Consider the following 18,537-nt stretch of genomic DNA (forward strand, 5'->3'; position numbering starts at 1 on the left):
ATGAACCTGTACCCTGAAAAATATTCACTGAAGTAGAAAGTCTGAAAAGTAACCCCGGTCTGCGCTATCCTAACTGCAACAGTCTACACACATTTGACTTCAGGGACATTCCCTCGGGAACAATATGGCTTTAAGTGCTTTGCTCATATGGCACAATAGTGACAGGAATCATGAATTAAATCACAGAAAACATCGACCTTCCGATAATTAGGTAACGTCTTTAACCTCTAAAATAAATTAACGAGAGGAATGTAATACCTACTCATATTTAGTGCACCGATCACAAACATCTGATGATGCGCAAACTCATATTTATAAATCCTAACTGAACCAAATAATGATCCATTAAAAACATTGCCCAATAAGAGGCGTTTAAATCTCCCCTCGGATTCAATACTTTAAATGCAGATTTCACAAGCATCATATCGTGCTTGCAGCATATTAACCACAGCAAGCGATAGAGTGAAATGATTTCTGCGAATAGCGCGTGTCCAGATGGCGTCTTTACGCATAATGTAGGAGCGCGCGCAATCGTGCAAACTGTTTATATTGTAATGCATAGTGATTAGACTTGGCTGAGATTGATTAACCAAAGAAGAAGAAAAAAACAGTTTATGGTTCACAGTTTATAAGGATAACATGCCGATTATAGACACACTGATCTTGCATTGCGGTCAGTGAGTGTGTTTGAGAAATTAAAAGCAAATGGGAGCGAGAGAGAAAGAGAGAGAGAGAGAGAGAGAGAGAGAGAGAGAGAGAGAGAGAGAGAGAGAGAGAGAGAGAGGAGGGCGCGCGCAAGTGTTCCACCTAAGCACACAGCTCGGATGCTGACAGACTAAAGTTTCGTCGGCTTGTGTGAATGAGGACAACTTCCAATTAAAGGAATGATGCAGAATCAAAGACATTTTGGAATTCTTCACCTTGGAATTTTTATATGGACGTCATTTTGTATTAAAGGTAGGTGCTGCTGTTTTTCTAACTTAAGTAATTTGCGTAACGCAATTTACTTGATTGATTTGTAATAGTAAAAGTGAACTCCGCGAAGGTGCATCGTATCTAGATGAGTTGTTTTTATTTGTTTTAAAGTGTAACTTAGCCTGAATAGTACGTAGCTAAAGTATGACAAACTAATTACTTAGACTTACTGAATTAAAGCTAGGATGGATCATTTCACTGTATAAAAATATGAGCATTTATGTTTGTTTTTATGTACTGCTTGAGTGTCTGTGTGCGATTTGCCTTGCAGCACCTCGATCTCGTAAAACCTCGTAACATCTGGCATGATCGCACTGAAGCATGAATACTGACAAAAATATAGTTAAACATCCTTAGATCTGCTCGCCAATACACCGATGTGAGACGCGAGCAACCATGTAGCAAGGACATAAAGGATTTTTAACCTATAATTTCAGGGTAGGCTATATAGGTTAGCTCAGTGCACGAGTATTTGCGCGCGCATCAAGTGTATGTCTCTATGCTTTTTGATACTTTTAATTAACGCCTTGCTCAATAAATCTTTTATGCGCGAGTGATGATTATGCCTGGGGTGGCATTTAATATTGATTAACTCACGTTTCAGACAAAAATTGGCGAGTTGGTATGTATATTCCTTTGCTGACAAAGAAATTTGTTCCAAAAGAAACCAAAGCATCAACTTTTGTTTGTAAACACAGAAAAGCAGACTGATATTAACAGTGAAATATCCGATTGAGTGTATATCAGCACTTTTGGAACACCACTCAGCCAAACAAATTTTAGGAACAAAACTTTATAATCCACCTCTCTCACACATTAGCATTGGAACTGTTCCTCTAAATAGTAACCTGTCTAAAAACATGTAGGTCTACAGAACTTGGTTTGTGTCATGATGACTTTTTGGATAAGCAACACATTCTCTTCCTGAGACATGAAAGAGGTCCCTTGGTGTCCTTTTATTTCCCTTAAAGCCAAAGCATGATTAAAACTCTTAGATTGATTTTGTTTGGACATTCAGTGTGTGTGAGGGTTTTACTTATAACCATTTAAGGTCTGGGATTGCCCTAAAACTATTTACAGAGGTCACTCTCACCCAATGCTTTAAGTAAAAATGACTTCAATTTATGACTCTGGTCAGCTCTGTGCCAATTATGGTAATATTATAATGCTGACTGCAGATTTCTTTAAAAGGTAAAACATTTGCAGACAAGGGCCTCTGGATTCCTGGACCACTCATGTCTATTCTTTAATAATACAATTGTGGGCAATGTTGTGTGAATTCAAATAGATTTTTTAGAAAAACCCGACCCTAAACCTAACGTATAGGTCATAAGCAGAAAACGTACATGAGATTGTACAATTTGACACGAATTAGCCACCAATTCACCAAAACATAAAAAAATTACAAATTTCCATGAGAGTGTGTTGTCCTTACCCACATGTCAAATCTGTATGCCTTTTTTCTTTTCTTTTTTTTTCTGTGACACTGTGAAACGCTGTGCATATGTGAGAACCAATGCATTTAAAAGCAGGAATATACAAATTACGTTTTACTGTTTTGTTGTTAACGGCATTGGTATTTTCCTTATATTGGCAGAAATGTAATTTTAACCAACATTCGGACAATATTCATACCACTCTCCCAGCTGTCATGGAGGGTTAGAATTTATACCATGACCTCAAAATCCCATATACCAGCAGCTTACACTATTTGGCTGAGAGAAAATGGTCAACATGCAAATTAAAGAGGGATGCCAGTCATATGTTTTGCATCAGTATCATGTAGTGGAAATGGCTGGTCTGAGTGAGCCAGGCCTCATCATAATGTCAGTAACGTACCCCACTGATTGTATCAATATTTACTTTCAAAATCATGTCAAAAATGCATTAATCCTTCCCTTTGCTTCCACACGTCTGGGAAGCTCTTCCAATAAAAGGTTCTTTGAGGAACCTAAACTGAGTCATCATGCAATTAATTAAGACATTTCTCCTTATAAAGAACCTTTTGGCATAAATAGTTCCTTAAAGGAGAACTCCGGTCAATTTTAACATTGAGCTAATTTTTTTGTCAATTTGGAGTGCTGTCAATACAGAGAACAACGACAAAAATCGGTGTTGCCTACACCATGTTATCCTCTTTTTAAAATTTGCACCCTGTTGACTTCAATGGGCAAATACCTGTGTTTACATCCTGTTTTCGGTTGAAGTCCAAAGTAGTCGATTGTCGAGTTCACGCGCATAGGTTTAGTTACCTATGATCACGCGCGTGAACTCGACAATCGACTACTTTGGACTTCAACCGAAAACAGGATGTAAACACAGGTATTTGCGCTGGCTTAAATAACATCATTTTTATCCATATCTTTCACATCTACTGCAGTCAGATTCACTCGTGTTCACTCTGAAGGAATCACTCACATGACCTGTGCACTTGTAATGACACATCAAGGATGTAAAGAGGCTAAAAGCAGGTTTAAAGGAGAACTCGGCAACTCTAGCGAACTCTAGTCACTTCTTTGCTGATTTTCCCTTTTGTTGTCGCATGTTTTCCCCACAAGCTCCCCCTACAGCTGTGGGGGGGCGTATATTTCACAACACGGTCGTAAAAAACTCACTTGCGGCGGCCTCCTCCCCCTCTCTACCGCTGCTCATGTGCGTTTGTTATGATCGGAGCAAGCCAACTGTATCGTGTGGAGCTATGTCTACCGAGGTGGGTAATCTGGTAATACATCATACATGCGTGTGTGTTTATGTCGAATTGCCGTAAAGCAATTCGTGTTTCGCGCTCGTTCTCGTTCTCGTTCTTGCTTCTCACGAGACTTCCAATTTCTATCTTGCCGGGACGGTAGTCCCCAAGTTGCAAGGTTGGTTTTCCGCCTGGGAACGCTGGGGGGAGCGGGGAAAGTCACCAATATCACCAGAACAGGTTGTTTAACCATCCAAATGAATTCTAGACAGTTTTATTAAGTTAAAAAAGTTACCAAGTTCTCCTTTAAATATTGCCCCATTGAAGTCAACAGGGTGCAAATTTTAAAAAGAGGATAACACGGTGTAGGCAACACCGATTTTTGTCGTTGTTCTCTGTATTGACAGCACTCCAAATTGACAAAAAAATGAGCTCAATGTTAAAATTGACCGGAGTTCTCCTTTAAAATTGAGCCAAGAACCCTATGGTTCTATTTAAAAACTTTTTTTCTAATGTAAGACTTGAGAAATTAGATAAATGCCAGGCAGTCTACTTGAGGAACGACCACTCCCTGAGAGGACAAAGGACCTATCTGAAAATTAACATTTGAACTCTCTCTTGTGAAACTACAGTAGCACCATCATTCAAGTCTCACTTAAGCAATCCTAATCTACATTTCTTCCCCTCTTCCCCCATCCCTCATGCTGAGATCACCAAAATTCACCCAAGAATCTATAATGTGAATAATTATCATACAGTATTACACGTTTGGTATCGTTTGAAATGTCTCAGTGCAACTGGTACAAAGGTCTCATTCCCAAAGAAGTAAAACAAAAGGTAATAAGGTTTTTTAAGAGTTCACAGAGGAGGGTGGGTCTCTAGACAAATGGTCTCCTACTCCCAAAAGGTGTCAACTCTGAATGTAAATTCCCATTGTTAGCAGATGTTTTTCATTTATGAAGTCAGATTAAATAACGAGCAAATACTTATAAGAAAATGTATAAGTATAAATATAAGAAAAGGAAAGTAACCAGGCGATGGCTTATATATAGGCCTCCACTCATGCTGATTGGGTAGACATGTTGATTACTGATTGTTGACAGCTGTTTGGAATGACCTGATGATTGGGATGACGTGATGATTGGGATGGCATGATTATTGGAATTATGTGATGACTGGATAGATAATTTGAACGTGTTCCTCCCAAACTTTGTTAATAAAACATCATTTCATGTTTTTAGCTATATACAGTAGTTCACACACCTGCTGTTTACAGTACAAAGTATCCTTGAGCACAACTGCATTTACTAGGGCTCCTCAATCATGTTCATGTGAATCTTTAAAGACTGGTCTGAAACTAATAAGCAGGAATCTAAGTTCGGTTCGAATCCCGCACCAATATATCTAATTCCAGAAGACTTGTAAGCAAACAGTTTTTCTGCAAAATACATTGGATTGTTGACCAGACTTTATTCAAACAAACAAAAGTCTAGGTGTATGAGGATACATTCGCTCGCACACACACACACACACACACACACACACACACACACACACACACACACACACACACACACACACACACGCACACACACACACACCCACAAGCACATGCACACACACACTTTGCAGGGGATGGAGTTGGGAAAAACCTTCCACTATAGTGGTATATTAAAGGAAAAGATTTAGGAAGAGGCATTTTTTACCTCTTTGTGCACATCCAGTGACTGTTCTGTATGCATTCATCACAAAATATTGACCAAATAATTATGATTATGATTTTTGCCATAATAGAGCAGCCCTAGATGCAATTATTTAAGACATTTCTCCTAATATAGATTATCCACTATAGTGGCATACTGATGGAAAATATTTGGCAAAAGCATTTTGTACCTCTTTGTGCACATCTAGTGACTTTTCGGTATGCAATCATCACTTAATGCAGGCAGCAATTGGCAGCTAGAAGAGTGAGAAAAAGAGAGGACTAACATGAGCCATTAAGGTCTAACTTAAAGACCACATGCATCATCATCATCTTAGTCATTTTTAAAGGTGTAATGCTGCATATAGAAAAAAGCACTGCTGCAGTCAGTCAGCATAGGAAAGGCTGATTTTCTTAAAGGGTAACTCTCGCCAAAATGCAACCTAGGGTCTTTTTGTTAATCTACCTGAGGCAAACTTTTGTTTAAAAGCATAATTAGAATGGAAACGCCACTTTTAAGTTTGACCATATTTTCGTTTTCAGTTAAATTGCCTTTTGAATGGGAGTGCTTGGGGCATGATAGCATCAAAAAACGCTATTTTTAAAACACTAAGAAGGCTCGACACAACATGAAACTTTGCTCAAAGTATCACCAGGGGCTCTACACATTAACTCGAGCATTGAGAACATTGTTTGTGTACACAGAGTTTACTAAAAAGAAAGATTTTGAACTCCTCACTGTAGCTGTGTAAACCGGCATTGACCGGCATCAAAAATAGTCAATCTTAGTATTAACGAGTACTTACAGTCGAGTACTTAGTATAAACAAACATTTAAAATAGCAAATATTTAACATCATAACAACATATTTATACAGTATATATATATATATATATATGTAAACACAAACATCCAACTGTCCTACACACTGAATCTAAAATACAGGAAGTGTCAGTCAATAATGTATTCGTGTCATTGGAGACATGTGGCCATACTGGGGCCGGAAGTGATGGATGTGTTTTCTCTATTGTGCCTGTACAGGTGAAGGCCAAGTCCGGGAGCACCATTGTGAACACCTATGCCTTTCTAGACCCTGGGAGTTCAGCTTCTTTCTTTACCCAACATCTCATGAGAAAACTTAATCTTTCAGGAATCCGAACTAGCATTCTTCTTCATACTCTTGGCCAAGAGAGGTCTGTAGACCATTCTTGCTTAGTGGTCTCGAGGTTTCTGGCTTGAATGAAGAAAACTTCCCGGACTTACCTGAAGTCTATACTCAGAGGACCATGCCTGTGAGCAGAAATAACATGCTCACTCAACAGGACCTAGAGGGATGGAAATACCTTAAAGGCATTAGGGTTCCCAGTTTTGAGGCAGAGGTGGAGTTGATAGGCACCAATGCACTGAAGCTTATGGAACCATGGGAAATAATAAATAGCCAAGGCAAAGGACCATATGCTGTTAGGACTCTACTGGGGTGGGTCGTGAATGGTCCGCTGAGAGGTGGTGATCCGCGCAAAGGCAAGATGAGTCATCCTGCTGTTACTGCCAAAAGGATCTCAGTCGTCAAGCTACAAGACTTATTGGTTGCCCAATACAATCAGGATTTTAATGAAAAATCAGAGGATGTGTGCCTTTCCAGAGAGGATCAAAAGTTCATGCAAATAATAGTCTTCAATTCAGCTTGATGAAGGAAACTACTGCTTTGACTTGCCTTTTAAGGCTGAAGATGTCTTCTTGCCAAATAATCGCAGCATCGCAGAGCAGTGTCTCTTAATTCTTCATAGGAAGTTCAAGAGGAATAAAGATTATCATCAAGAGTATACAGCTTTCCTCTCTGAAGTCATTGAAAAGGGTTATGCATCAGCAGTTGAAGTGAGCTGATGGCAAGGTGTGGTATATTCCCCATCATGGGGTATACCATCTGAAAAAGAAAACCTTTAGAGTTGTTTTAGTTGCTGCTGTGTTCAAAGGCTGTGTTCAAAGCTGTTACAGGGGCCTTACCTCACAAGCACCTTACTTAGCGTACTTACCAGGTTTAGACAGGAATGTGTAGCGCTGATGGCAAACAACCAAGCCATGTTCCATCAGGTGAGGGTGTCTCTGGAGCACACAGACTTTTTACGCTTCTTGTGGTATCCTGATGGTGATACAAGACAAGCTTTCATGCAATACAGGATGAGATTTCACCTCTTTGGGGCTGTGTCTTCACCCAGTTGTGCGAATTATGCACTGCGGTGTAGCATATGAGCAGTTCATTCATTCTTTGAGTTTGAATTAAGGAATCATGGTTCGTTGAATCTAAAACAATGGACATTCCTTATGAAACCCAAAGCTTTTAGCCTCTGAACTCATGTATGTAAATCAAACTCTCTGCAGGCTAACTGACTGGCCTGGTGCCAGCATGGCTGGGTTTAGATGGCTCTCTGACAACTTTTAAGGCTACCCCGAGACTTTATAGCACCCTAGACACACTCCAGAACAACACTTCTCCATGCTTCGCAAGGCTGAAAGAGATGACCAAAGAGATAACAAAACTTTCTATAGACATTCCAAACACACACAAAAACTTACCTTGCATTTAATCCAGAATGATTCAGAACCTAAGATGATGTATTAAGGCCTGCATGTTTGGTTAGCCCTTTCATGCCATAGTCATGATTTTCTGATTCGTAACTTGGAAGTGTTTCTTCTAATTAATGTCTCAAATAGAATCATGGTCTTGTAACCTAACCCCCCTGCTCTCTCTCTATGTGACAGTCCAGACTGAGAAGTCACACACACACACAAACATCCTTTGGGTGTAACTTAGGATAGAAATATCCTTTTAATGTATGTACATTCCTATATGCATGTGTGATTAGTTTTTGCTTTATAATAGAGGTGTGGTTTTCTAGTGTTTGGCTCTGAAATGTATTTTTGAAGAATGTTTCTCCCAGTGGAATCGCATCCCGTAACCCGATCTCATGCCAGGTCATAAAGTTTATGACCACCAAGCTTCAGCAGCTCATCCAGCTCCTCTGCAAGAGAGATAACGGGGAGCGCAACATTCCAACACACACATTAACGCACACACATACACGAACTTTGAACATTAAGCTTAGAATATAAGCATGTCATATTTCATATACTCCTGTGTGTTTCCCAGTTTATATTCACTTCGTTTATGACGTGTATTTGAAGGAACGAACCTTAAAATGCTTGTAATATGCATATCTTATGTAACTTTGTATTCCTATAATCTTCTTGTGACATGTTTGATATCTCTGTAATTCTCTCAATCTAACGGAGTCGAATTCCGATAGCAGAATGCAGTAATGTGCATTATTTTACACCTTTCATATTTCTGGAAGCCGAACAGCTCAATCCCATCTCCTCATGACTCATTCCAGTGGGCGTTGCCTACAGGACAAAGAAACTTCTTCCCACTCTGAAATCTCTGAAGGTGATTGGTTCACGTACACGAAGTAGGCGTGAACCCATCTTCTCCATAAGAGACTGACACCGAAGTTTCTCAATGAGCACTTTTTCTGTGAGAGGTTTTCTGGGTCCATGGCTCCTTCGGGAGCTTTTTTCCGTTTCTCTTTTCTTTTTCTCTAAGTCTTTTCTTTATTTTAGTCTTCGGACTCTCCCTACGTTCAGTGAAGCGAACGTAGCCAGCAACTTCAACTCAAAGAAAAAGACTTTTGAAATTCCTGTGACTGCGCTCAACGGAAGAGATGGAGTGCAAGCTCCTCTTCCTTAAGGACACACGCACGAGCACTCCGTCTGAGAGAATTTCTGGTTCCATGGCTCCTTAGGGAGCTCTCATCTCCATTTTCTTTTCTTTTAGTCTTTTGTCTTTGTTTTTTCATATTCTCCTTTGTTCATTTCCACCTACGAGGGAAAATGAACTTAGCCTGAATTATTTCTTTAGTAACTTCGCTTTCAGTGAACCTTTAAAACTTCGCGCGAGTCTGCTCGCCCTGGAAGACACGAGAGAACACGCCCGCCTCCACTCAGAACGACACACGCGCATTCTTGCCTCAACACAACAGACCACATGCAAGTATCGAAATCTAAATGCTGTTTAAGGTTGTCTATTCCCTTTTCCAAGGTGATTTGATTCCTTGTTGTCTTTCAAAAGGTTACTGTCTGTGATTTTGCTATAGCCTACTGTGCGATCATTCTGTGATCTCTCCCTATTCCTCTTTCACTTTCGCTCGCTCATCCTCTCTCCCTCTCTCTCATTCTCTCTCACCTCTCTCATCGTCTGATCTCTCTAATTATCTCATCCTCTGTTAATTCGTGTTCGTAATGTTTTTCGTTTTGTTTGTTTAAGGTGTATATACATATATTCTGTGTGAATCGTAGTATGTATTCTTTAGTTTTGCAATTATTAAAATCCAATATATCCTCGATTGAATCTGTCTGTCTGCTCGTGTTACAAAGTCAATGAAATGTTCGATCTTAAGCTACAAAGCTGATTTGTTACTTTTCAGTAACCTAAATTTTATAAGGACAAGAGAATGGTTTCATGGCCAGAAACTATTTTTCCTGAAATTATAAGAAGTGATAACTTTATTGAGAAGTTGATAAGTTAATCTTATGGCCGTTTGCTGGACAAACAACTGTTTGATAATTACATTAATTTCCATTAAGGGTTATCTCATATAATCGATCTGAAATAAGACCATTGATATATGAATGAGGAATTATAATTCGTTGTGATTGATTATTCATATACAATCGATCTATTTTCAACTTCGATAATTTAATATAACTGTAATATGCAATACATTAATCATATTCATGATTAATTATTCAAATTCCCTATAGATCATTTGAGCTAATGTTAATGTACTACCCAGTGCGGTTACAGCGGAGAATTGTACAAGACTACAAAGACAACTTTGAACCTAGTGTTCTGAACACAATACTCCAAAATTTCTTCATGGATGATTGTTTAAGGGGAGACACGGCAGGCAAAAACATCGTTTTTTTTTCACTGGTCAATTTTGAGATTTTGGACTATTTGTCTTCTTTGAGACTTGTGGTGAAAAAAAGTCCAAAATATACATTTAGGTCTTTATTTTACTACACTTTGTCTATTTGCGTCTTTAGATTTCTCCTAAATTCAACAAAAGTTGGCTTTCTAAATCATCCCGCTGCTCCGCGATCGCTGTCTGCACACTGTCATCACATATACCGTTGGAAAGCTCTCTCTCTCTCCTGTACAATGCTGTCGAATCCAAATATGGTAATTTCCTTTTTATCAGCAACCAATCGTGAAAGTACAATGGGGCATTTAACCCTAAAAGCAAAATCTCATTGGCTGATATCAATTTCTGACAACGTGATTCGTTCAGATGCATCACGTGACTCTGATAGTGTGTTTTTGACTGTTTTTCACTGGGGTTCTGTTCAGTTGAAGGCCATAAATGCTATGTTATATGTACATAAGTTTTGATGTGTTTTAGGTGGTTTGTATTGTTGATTGCTAATGATTTGATAAGATATTTTGTCTGTAAATAGTTGTTTCCACTAAAAAAGTATGAATTTTTGCAATACAAATCTTTAAAGGCCGTTTTCTCAAAATGTTTTTTTTCTCATACTCTGAGCCAGAAATCTCCACTTCAGCAGCACTTACATAAACCAATCTTTCCTGTTGTATTCCTATCTATATTCTTAAGGTTTTTACAGAGGGGTTTGTTCATATATCGTTCAGATTCTGATTTATACAACATTTTATACCTAAAAACGGGGCGAAACTGAATTTTTTTGGCTGTTGACAGTCTTTTCTGATTAATGGAGTGATAAAAAGAGATATCCAAAATCCCCTCTGTAAAAAACCTTTGACTATAATATGTCAACAAAATGAAACAAGAATTATGAATCTGGCTTTATTCAATGTTCAGATTTTTCTTCTGGAAATATATGTAAATTAGTGCATTTTTAATGAGATAATACCTAATTTGCATATATATATATATTTTTTTAAATATTCTAAAAACTTGTCTTAATGTCAGTAATCAACTGGGGAAGTTTCATGCTGATATCTATTAGTTTTTTTTTTTTTTTCCTATTCACCTGGGGTGTCTCCCCTTAAAATCTGTCATCATAGGCCATATGAAAGCCATAAAAATGGTGCATGAATTGACTGAAGCCTGTGCGAAGGGAGGATTCCACCTGTTGAAGTGGACAAGTAACAGCAGTGAAGTCTTGGCTAGTATTCCTTAGCCACAGCGCTCCAAGACCACCGGGGGGCTTAACCTGGATCAAAAGGCAAATCCTGTCGAAACAGCTCTTGGTCTTCATTGGTGCATAGATGCAGACGTTCTGACCTTTAGGATAGCCATAGAAGAGCGCCCACATACAAGACGTATTGTCTGTGGTGTCGTCCATCTATGACCCTTTGGGTTTTCTTGCACCATTTACTTTGCCTGTTAAAAAGGATGCTGCAGGAGATGTGCAGGCTTAACATCGGCTGGGATGCCAACATACCTTGTGTTTCCTCAGAGCAGTGGTCCAAATGGCTGGCTAATCTCCAACATATCACTGAGCTCACAGTGGACCGGTGCATCAAGCCAAAAGACTTTGGAACACCTACTCACCTGCAGTTGCATCACTACTCCGATGCCAGTGAGTATGACTACAGAACTGCATCATATCTCAGGATGGAGAATGAGAGAAACCATGTCAGTGTTGCTTTTATCTTGGACAAGGCCAGGGTTGCTCCTTTAACCCTCTGGGGACTAAGCCCTTTTTGGTCCGTTTTCTCTATTTTTACATTTGGGCTTATAAACCATATGTAATGGAGATGGAACACCATGTGTTGGTATCTATGGATTCAGAAGACCCTAAGCTAACATAAGAATGCATGTAATGTGTTTATAAAGGAAGTATGAGTAAAAAATGTACAATAAACTAGAGAATTTAAAAAACGAAAATTTCAGTCATTTATTACTGAAAATCACACCTCACACAACAATAGTGAACAGTTTTTGAACAAAAAATATATTTTTCAAACCCTTTGCTATACAGATATTTGTAATTGTTCAATCAAAAGTGTAAAGAACAATGAAATAATGAACTTTATATACAGCGTTTTTTTAAAAAAACTGTCAGCTTCGGATTTCTCCTCGTCACTTTCCAGTAATTGTTCCAGAGCTTGTTCTGAGGTAAATCTTTTACTGCTTGCCATCATACAAGTGCTAAAACAATAAAATAATAATGCTATAATTGCTAATATGCTATAAATATTAAATATTGCTAATATATATAAATATTATAATCATTCTGTCTCTCTCTCATATAAATCTCTGTGTATAATACTCCGCTCCGTTCGCTCTCTGTCTCCTTCTCCACTCGACGCTGTTTGCATCATATCACTTACTATAATACCACCCCTTGCAAGGCTACAGAGTCCTCTGATTAGCTAGAATATGTCATGGTAACCTTCCTCTGATTGGGTAAGAAAAATATTCCTCCCAGCGGCAATTTTTCCATTGGTCTTTGCGCGTGGAATATTCCTAACAACATCGATTTCATTGGCCTCAATACGCAGTGGTATTACGCAACAAGGAAGTGAGTATACCATATACCATTGTTTTCAGCGGAATCTGAGGAAGATGGCAAAAAAGACCGCATCTCTCTATCATTAATAGTTTTTAAGATAAATTTTTTTAAGATAATTTTTAAGATCACATTTGTAAAAGTATGCCATTTTGGGCGGTACCGCCCAATCCGTCCCGAGAGGGTTAAAGCAAACAACAATTCCTCGTCTTGAGCTGACTGCTGCTGTCCTGGCTGTCCGGGTGGACAAGATGCTGAAGAGGGAGTTGCAGCTGGATTTACACCCATCAGTATTCTGGACAGACAGCACAACTGTTTTAAAGTATGTTGGAAATGACACCAGGAGGTTTCATACGTTTGTGGCCAATAGGGTGGCTGTAATCAGAAATGAAACTGATGTTGTACAGTGGAGACACATTGGCACAAGACTGAATCCAGCAGACTATGCATCCAGGGGTCTAAGTGCTGAAGAATTCCTTGCATGCAAGCGGTGGCTGAAGGGACCAGAATTTCTCTTGAGGGGGGAAGAGGAATGGCCTAAGACCATCATGGAACAACTTTTGAACTTTTGATCCCTGTGGATGATCCTGAGGTGAAGAAAGACCCACTGGTGAATGCCTTTGTCTCCCACAGTCCACTGAATGCAACAGAAGTGTTTTTAAGCTACTTTTCAGATTTTAAGAAGCTGAATACATCTGTGGAATGGATGCTCAGATTCAGATACGTGCTTCTAACCTTATCCCAAAGGAGAAAGGTTCTTGAAGCGTATGAAAGTATTGGCCATGATAGTGGAGGTCGAAGAAATTTTTATGTCGAGATGCAAAGGGAAAAATTGGCACTTCGTGGACAGTCACTGACTTCCACCATCTGCTTTTTCCAGCAAGAGATGTTTTTTTATGAGATTGCTGTTTTGAAAGATTGAGGATCTGTCAAATGTAACAGCGACCTCTACAAGCTGGACCCAGTGTTGGAGGACGGATTGCTGAAGCTGAAAAACATCCTGTCATTCTTTCCAAAGAGCAACATGTGTCCAAACTCGACTTGAAGTATATCCATCAACAGCTGGGTCACGCAGGTAGAAATCACATGCTCTCTTTTTTAGGAAGCAATATTGGATTACTTGTGCCAATTCTGCTTGCAGGAAGGTCATCTCTAAGTGTGTAGTTTGTCGCCGCCTCCAAGGAAAGATGGGGGAACTGAAAATGGCCGAGAGAATTGTGCCAGACTTACCTGCTTTTATAAATGTGGGCATCGACTACTTTGGGCCAGTGGAGGTGAAGAAAGGTCGGGGCAGAGCAAAGTGCTACTGCGTCCTCTTTACTTGCATGGCGGGTAGGGCAGTTCATCTCGAAGTTGCTTATGCTTTAGACACTGACTCATGTATAAATGCCATTCGCCGTTTCATGTGTCGCAGAGGTCAGGTGTCACACTTGACATCAGACAACGGCACCAACTTCATAGGAGCTGAGCGGGAGTTAAGGGAAGCCATTGCTGAGTTAGATTCAGCATGCCTTAATGCAGAGTGGTCTGACATGGTCCTTTAACCCTCCAGCCGGGTCTCACCATGGAGGGTTTTGGGAGCGTCTTATTTGTCTTGCAAAAAAGGGTCCTCTCTTACACGCTCAGACTCCAAACCCTGGATGATGAAGGTTTTCATACCATTCTTTGTTAAGTCGAAACCATTCTCAATAGTCGTCCCATCACAAAGGCCTCTGATGATACAAATGACCTCGAAGCACTTACACCCAACCACATCCTGCTCTTAAAGTCAAAGCCACACCTCCCTCCTGGGCTCTTTTGTAAGGATGACCTGTACCTGAAGAGAAGATGGAGGCAGGTGCAGTTCCTATCTGATCTCTTTTGGAAACGCTGGGTGAGGGAACTGCTACTCCAGGAGAGACAGAAGTGGATGAGACCAAAAAAAAGCTTTTCCGTTGGAGACATTGTGGTCATAATGGATCCTGTCGCTCCACGAGGGTCCTGGCTGATGGGAAAAACTACGCAGACGTACCCTGACAAGAAAGGCTTCATCCGCTCAGTGCAGCTGAAAACAAAAACGGGTCAGCTGGAACGGCCTGTAATGAAGATCTGCCTTTTGATGGAAGTCGAAGTGTCACAGACTAGATGATCTGACCACAGATGTCCTAAGCTCAAGAGAAGAAGATTTCACTAAGATTAGCTTTGCACAAATGACTCCTTTAGTTTAAAATAGGTAATTTGGGCAATTGTGATTAAAGTAAATATTCACAATTAATACTGTAGGTTAATATTGTAGTCACTTGGTGGGAGTTTTGCACTGGGTGTGACATGTCACTGAGTGTTAGGTATATTTACAGGTGTAGCAATCAGTTAGGAAAAGGTGTGGATGGCGGGAAACACACGGTTCTTACCGTAGCCGTGAGCACCCACTTTACCAACAGCACGACAGCACACCACCCAAAGAGAGCTAATGTTTGGAGTCGGGATTTTTCTGCTACGCGTTGAGAACACCATGCCATCTATGCCGAGGCTTATAGGATAGCCTCTACAAAGGGATTAGTCACTTTCCAGGGTTTTTCTCTTCACCCCTATTCTCTCTACTCTTCCCCTTTTAGCCCAGTACTGGCATTAGTGAATTAATTTATAGGGAAAGTGTGCTTTGTTTAGCCCTGTCCCCCCTCTATATCTTGTTTTTCATCAGGAAAAGAGTGGTGTGATAGCCATTCAGCTTTTAAAGCCAGACGTCCATCACTAATCTGGACTATATCACAATCCTACAGAGAGTGAGCTGACCCATTTATTCCACAGGGATTTTCTCTTTCTGTCTCTTTTTTTCACTCACTTTTTTCCAAACCCATGAGGTGCAACCTGATGTGTTATTAGACCGGATGATTTGATGTTTGAGTCAAAGAATATCTTGTTCCTGATCAGGCTTCCATGTAAAATGATTTGCTCTTTATCCTCAGTGGAGAAGAAGAGTAATAAAATGGGTAATTTTTCACATACAAATGTACCACAAGATTAAGCCAAATTTACAGCGTTTCTGATTTTGATCTAACTTGTGCGGCCATAATCATACTTAGATAAATCCCCATAAAAGGCCTGGACTATGAGTAAGCAAACACTCATAGACACGCAAAGAACATCTGCGTCTGGTGCTTTCCAGCAGAAGATGTAATCAGAGAAAGAAGAAAACAACATCTGTCTTTTTCCATTTCTTTCTTTCTCTCTCTCTCTCTCTCTTATATTGTCCTTTCTGACTTGCATCCTTCTCTTTTCCTCTAATACAGTGGTTCTTAACTGGTGGGTAAAGACCCAAAAATGTGTAATAAGTAACAAGAAACTCATTTGACAAGACACACACTGAATTTATAGGGGGTGGCCAGCACCATTAAAACAAAAACGGGGGAAACAAAACCATACAAACTCTCACAACAGTAACAACACAAACCCTGCAATTAACACAATACATTTAACTAAATTTAGAGCCATGGAGACACTTTTAGTTAATGCAAACCGAATGCTATAAGACAAAAGTCACATTGATCAGGACATCACACATTCCCACAACACTACTAAACATTTCAAGTCATCTTAATAAAAAAAATGAATTTTAACAATTTTAGTTGTTTTTAAAATTACATTTTATCCAAAGAGGATTTTTAACTTGTTTTAATGTTTTAACCTTAAGCCTAAATAAAGATATTAAAACAAACCAGTTTAGTAATGTCTTTTCATTTATTGATCAGTGCAAAGATAAATGTATAAGAATCATGTGTGGCATAGATCCTGGCCATCACAGAGTCAAACATTTAAACAAGGAAACATTACTTTACATCCCCTCATCCACAAAAAACATTAACAAACCTTTGTAAAGTAAAAAGAAAAAGAAAAAAAATCTATTAAATACAGTTTCCCTTACAAAACGTCATATGTGTGTGTGCCTCTTAAATATACAAGTAAACAAACAAACAAAATTAATAATAAAACATTTATATTATATTTAATCATAAAAATAATTGTTATTATAATTACATATATTGTTGTTGTAATAATACTAATAATACATTGTTATAAAAATAATAATACAGTTAGATTTTTAACAGCATTTTTGTTTAGTTTTGTACTTAGTTTTGTAACAAACCACTTGATGGGCAATGTAAAATCCTAAAGCAAAACCAGTCAAGACCACTGCACTAACACACTCTCTCACTATTCTTAGTTCTCTTTTTATCTTCCATTTCTTTTCACTTTATGCCCAGCTTTCTCTTTTGTGAACAGTCTCGCGGTCACAATGCTTCCATTATGCTCTCTTCGCTATTATGTTTCAGCATTTGCATGAAGTTCAAAAAATCACCCATCACACCGTCACTGTCAGGTCCAGACTCTCTGTGAGCTTGCTGATCTCAAAGCCACCCATCTCCCTCTGGAGTCTCCTTGACTGTTGTTATGGGGTTAAGCATCGAATGCTAGCACTCAAGTGAGGTGTGAGGAAAAGTTCAGTGAGCACTTGTTTCCCAGGCAAGCTGAAGTGGCATATACTTGTTCCAGTCTGTTTAAATATGTAATATCACTCTGCCCCACATTGTGTTTCACAGCATCTGTTTCTCAGCTTATTTACCCACCTCCTTTGTGATTTGTGTTTGGTCTTTTGTCTACTTTTTTTACCAAATGGTTTTTTTATGTAAGATTCATAATTTTCTAGTAAATTTATTAGCATCTAATGCACACATTATGGAAGCAATGTTAAAATAATTTGTTGATGTCAAAATTCTAAAAACTACTTGACAAATTATTGGAACTAGTTTATTTTTTGTTTTGTTTTTATTGAATGGATGGATGGGTGGATTTATTAAGAAAGCTTACAAAGTTAATAAAATGGGTTTGTCCCAAGGCAATAGAGGGTTAATCAATGACGGCACATACATTGAAATGAGATTGTGCTGACCAGTGGGAAAAAGGATTTAAATAAGTAATGAAATTTAACGAACGTGATTTACAGACTTATGTGCTATAGATGTGACCAGAATAGTGTTGGTCTGGAACACAACAGCCACAGTATCTTTTTCTTGGTTTCCATCATTAGACAGTCTTCTCCATGCCTTAAATATGCATTTTAATCACATTCACCAGATACTGCATCTGCCCTCAGGCTGATATGTGCCTGAGGGCCAAACACTTATTCCATTAGGATGAATTAGGGTAATCTGGAACACCTCTGCTCAGCTCTGATGTGTACATTTCACAAGCAAGTCTACAGTGTGTTAACACTAGACTCATTTGAGATGCCAAATGCCTCACATTCAGTGTAATTGAGAGTAGACGGCTGCAGTCAGGGGAGGAGTGAATGAAGAGCAGACAAATCAGACAAATCTCACTTCTCATGTGAATCAGCAATCTACATGTTAAGGCAAATATTGCTTTCATTTTCTTTCTGGCCAATTAAGTGGATACAGTTGAACAAGTCCAGCGTATCTATTATTAAGCTTCACTAGATTCTGTCTTTGTTCCTCCATTTTAGTGTTTATAAAAACATTGTTTCAGAAATATAATTTTAAATCATTCATTCTACAAATTACTGTCAGAGTGTTCACATATTATTCACACAGAAAAAACATACATTACGCGAACAAACATAGAG

The 18,537-nt window shown here is 38.9% G+C and overlaps 1 protein-coding gene across 1 annotated transcript in view; it reads left to right on the top strand.

Annotated features, from left to right (window-relative positions):
* The first annotated feature begins 573 nt into the window (after positions 1 to 573).
* The window catches only part of chrna8 (cholinergic receptor, nicotinic, alpha 8), a 116,707-nt gene continuing 98,743 nt past the window's right edge, over positions 574 to 18,537 (top strand). The window contains exon 1 of the mRNA XM_079850503.1: positions 574 to 957. Within this exon, the coding sequence (XP_079706629.1) occupies positions 885 to 957 (73 nt within the window). The 5' untranslated portion in view covers positions 574 to 884. The remainder of the gene's footprint in view (positions 958 to 18,537) is intronic.

This window comes from Squalius cephalus (assembly GCF_949319135.1).
Source record: "Squalius cephalus genome assembly, chromosome: 2".
Classification (NCBI taxonomy): Eukaryota; Metazoa; Chordata; class Actinopteri; order Cypriniformes; family Leuciscidae; genus Squalius; species Squalius cephalus.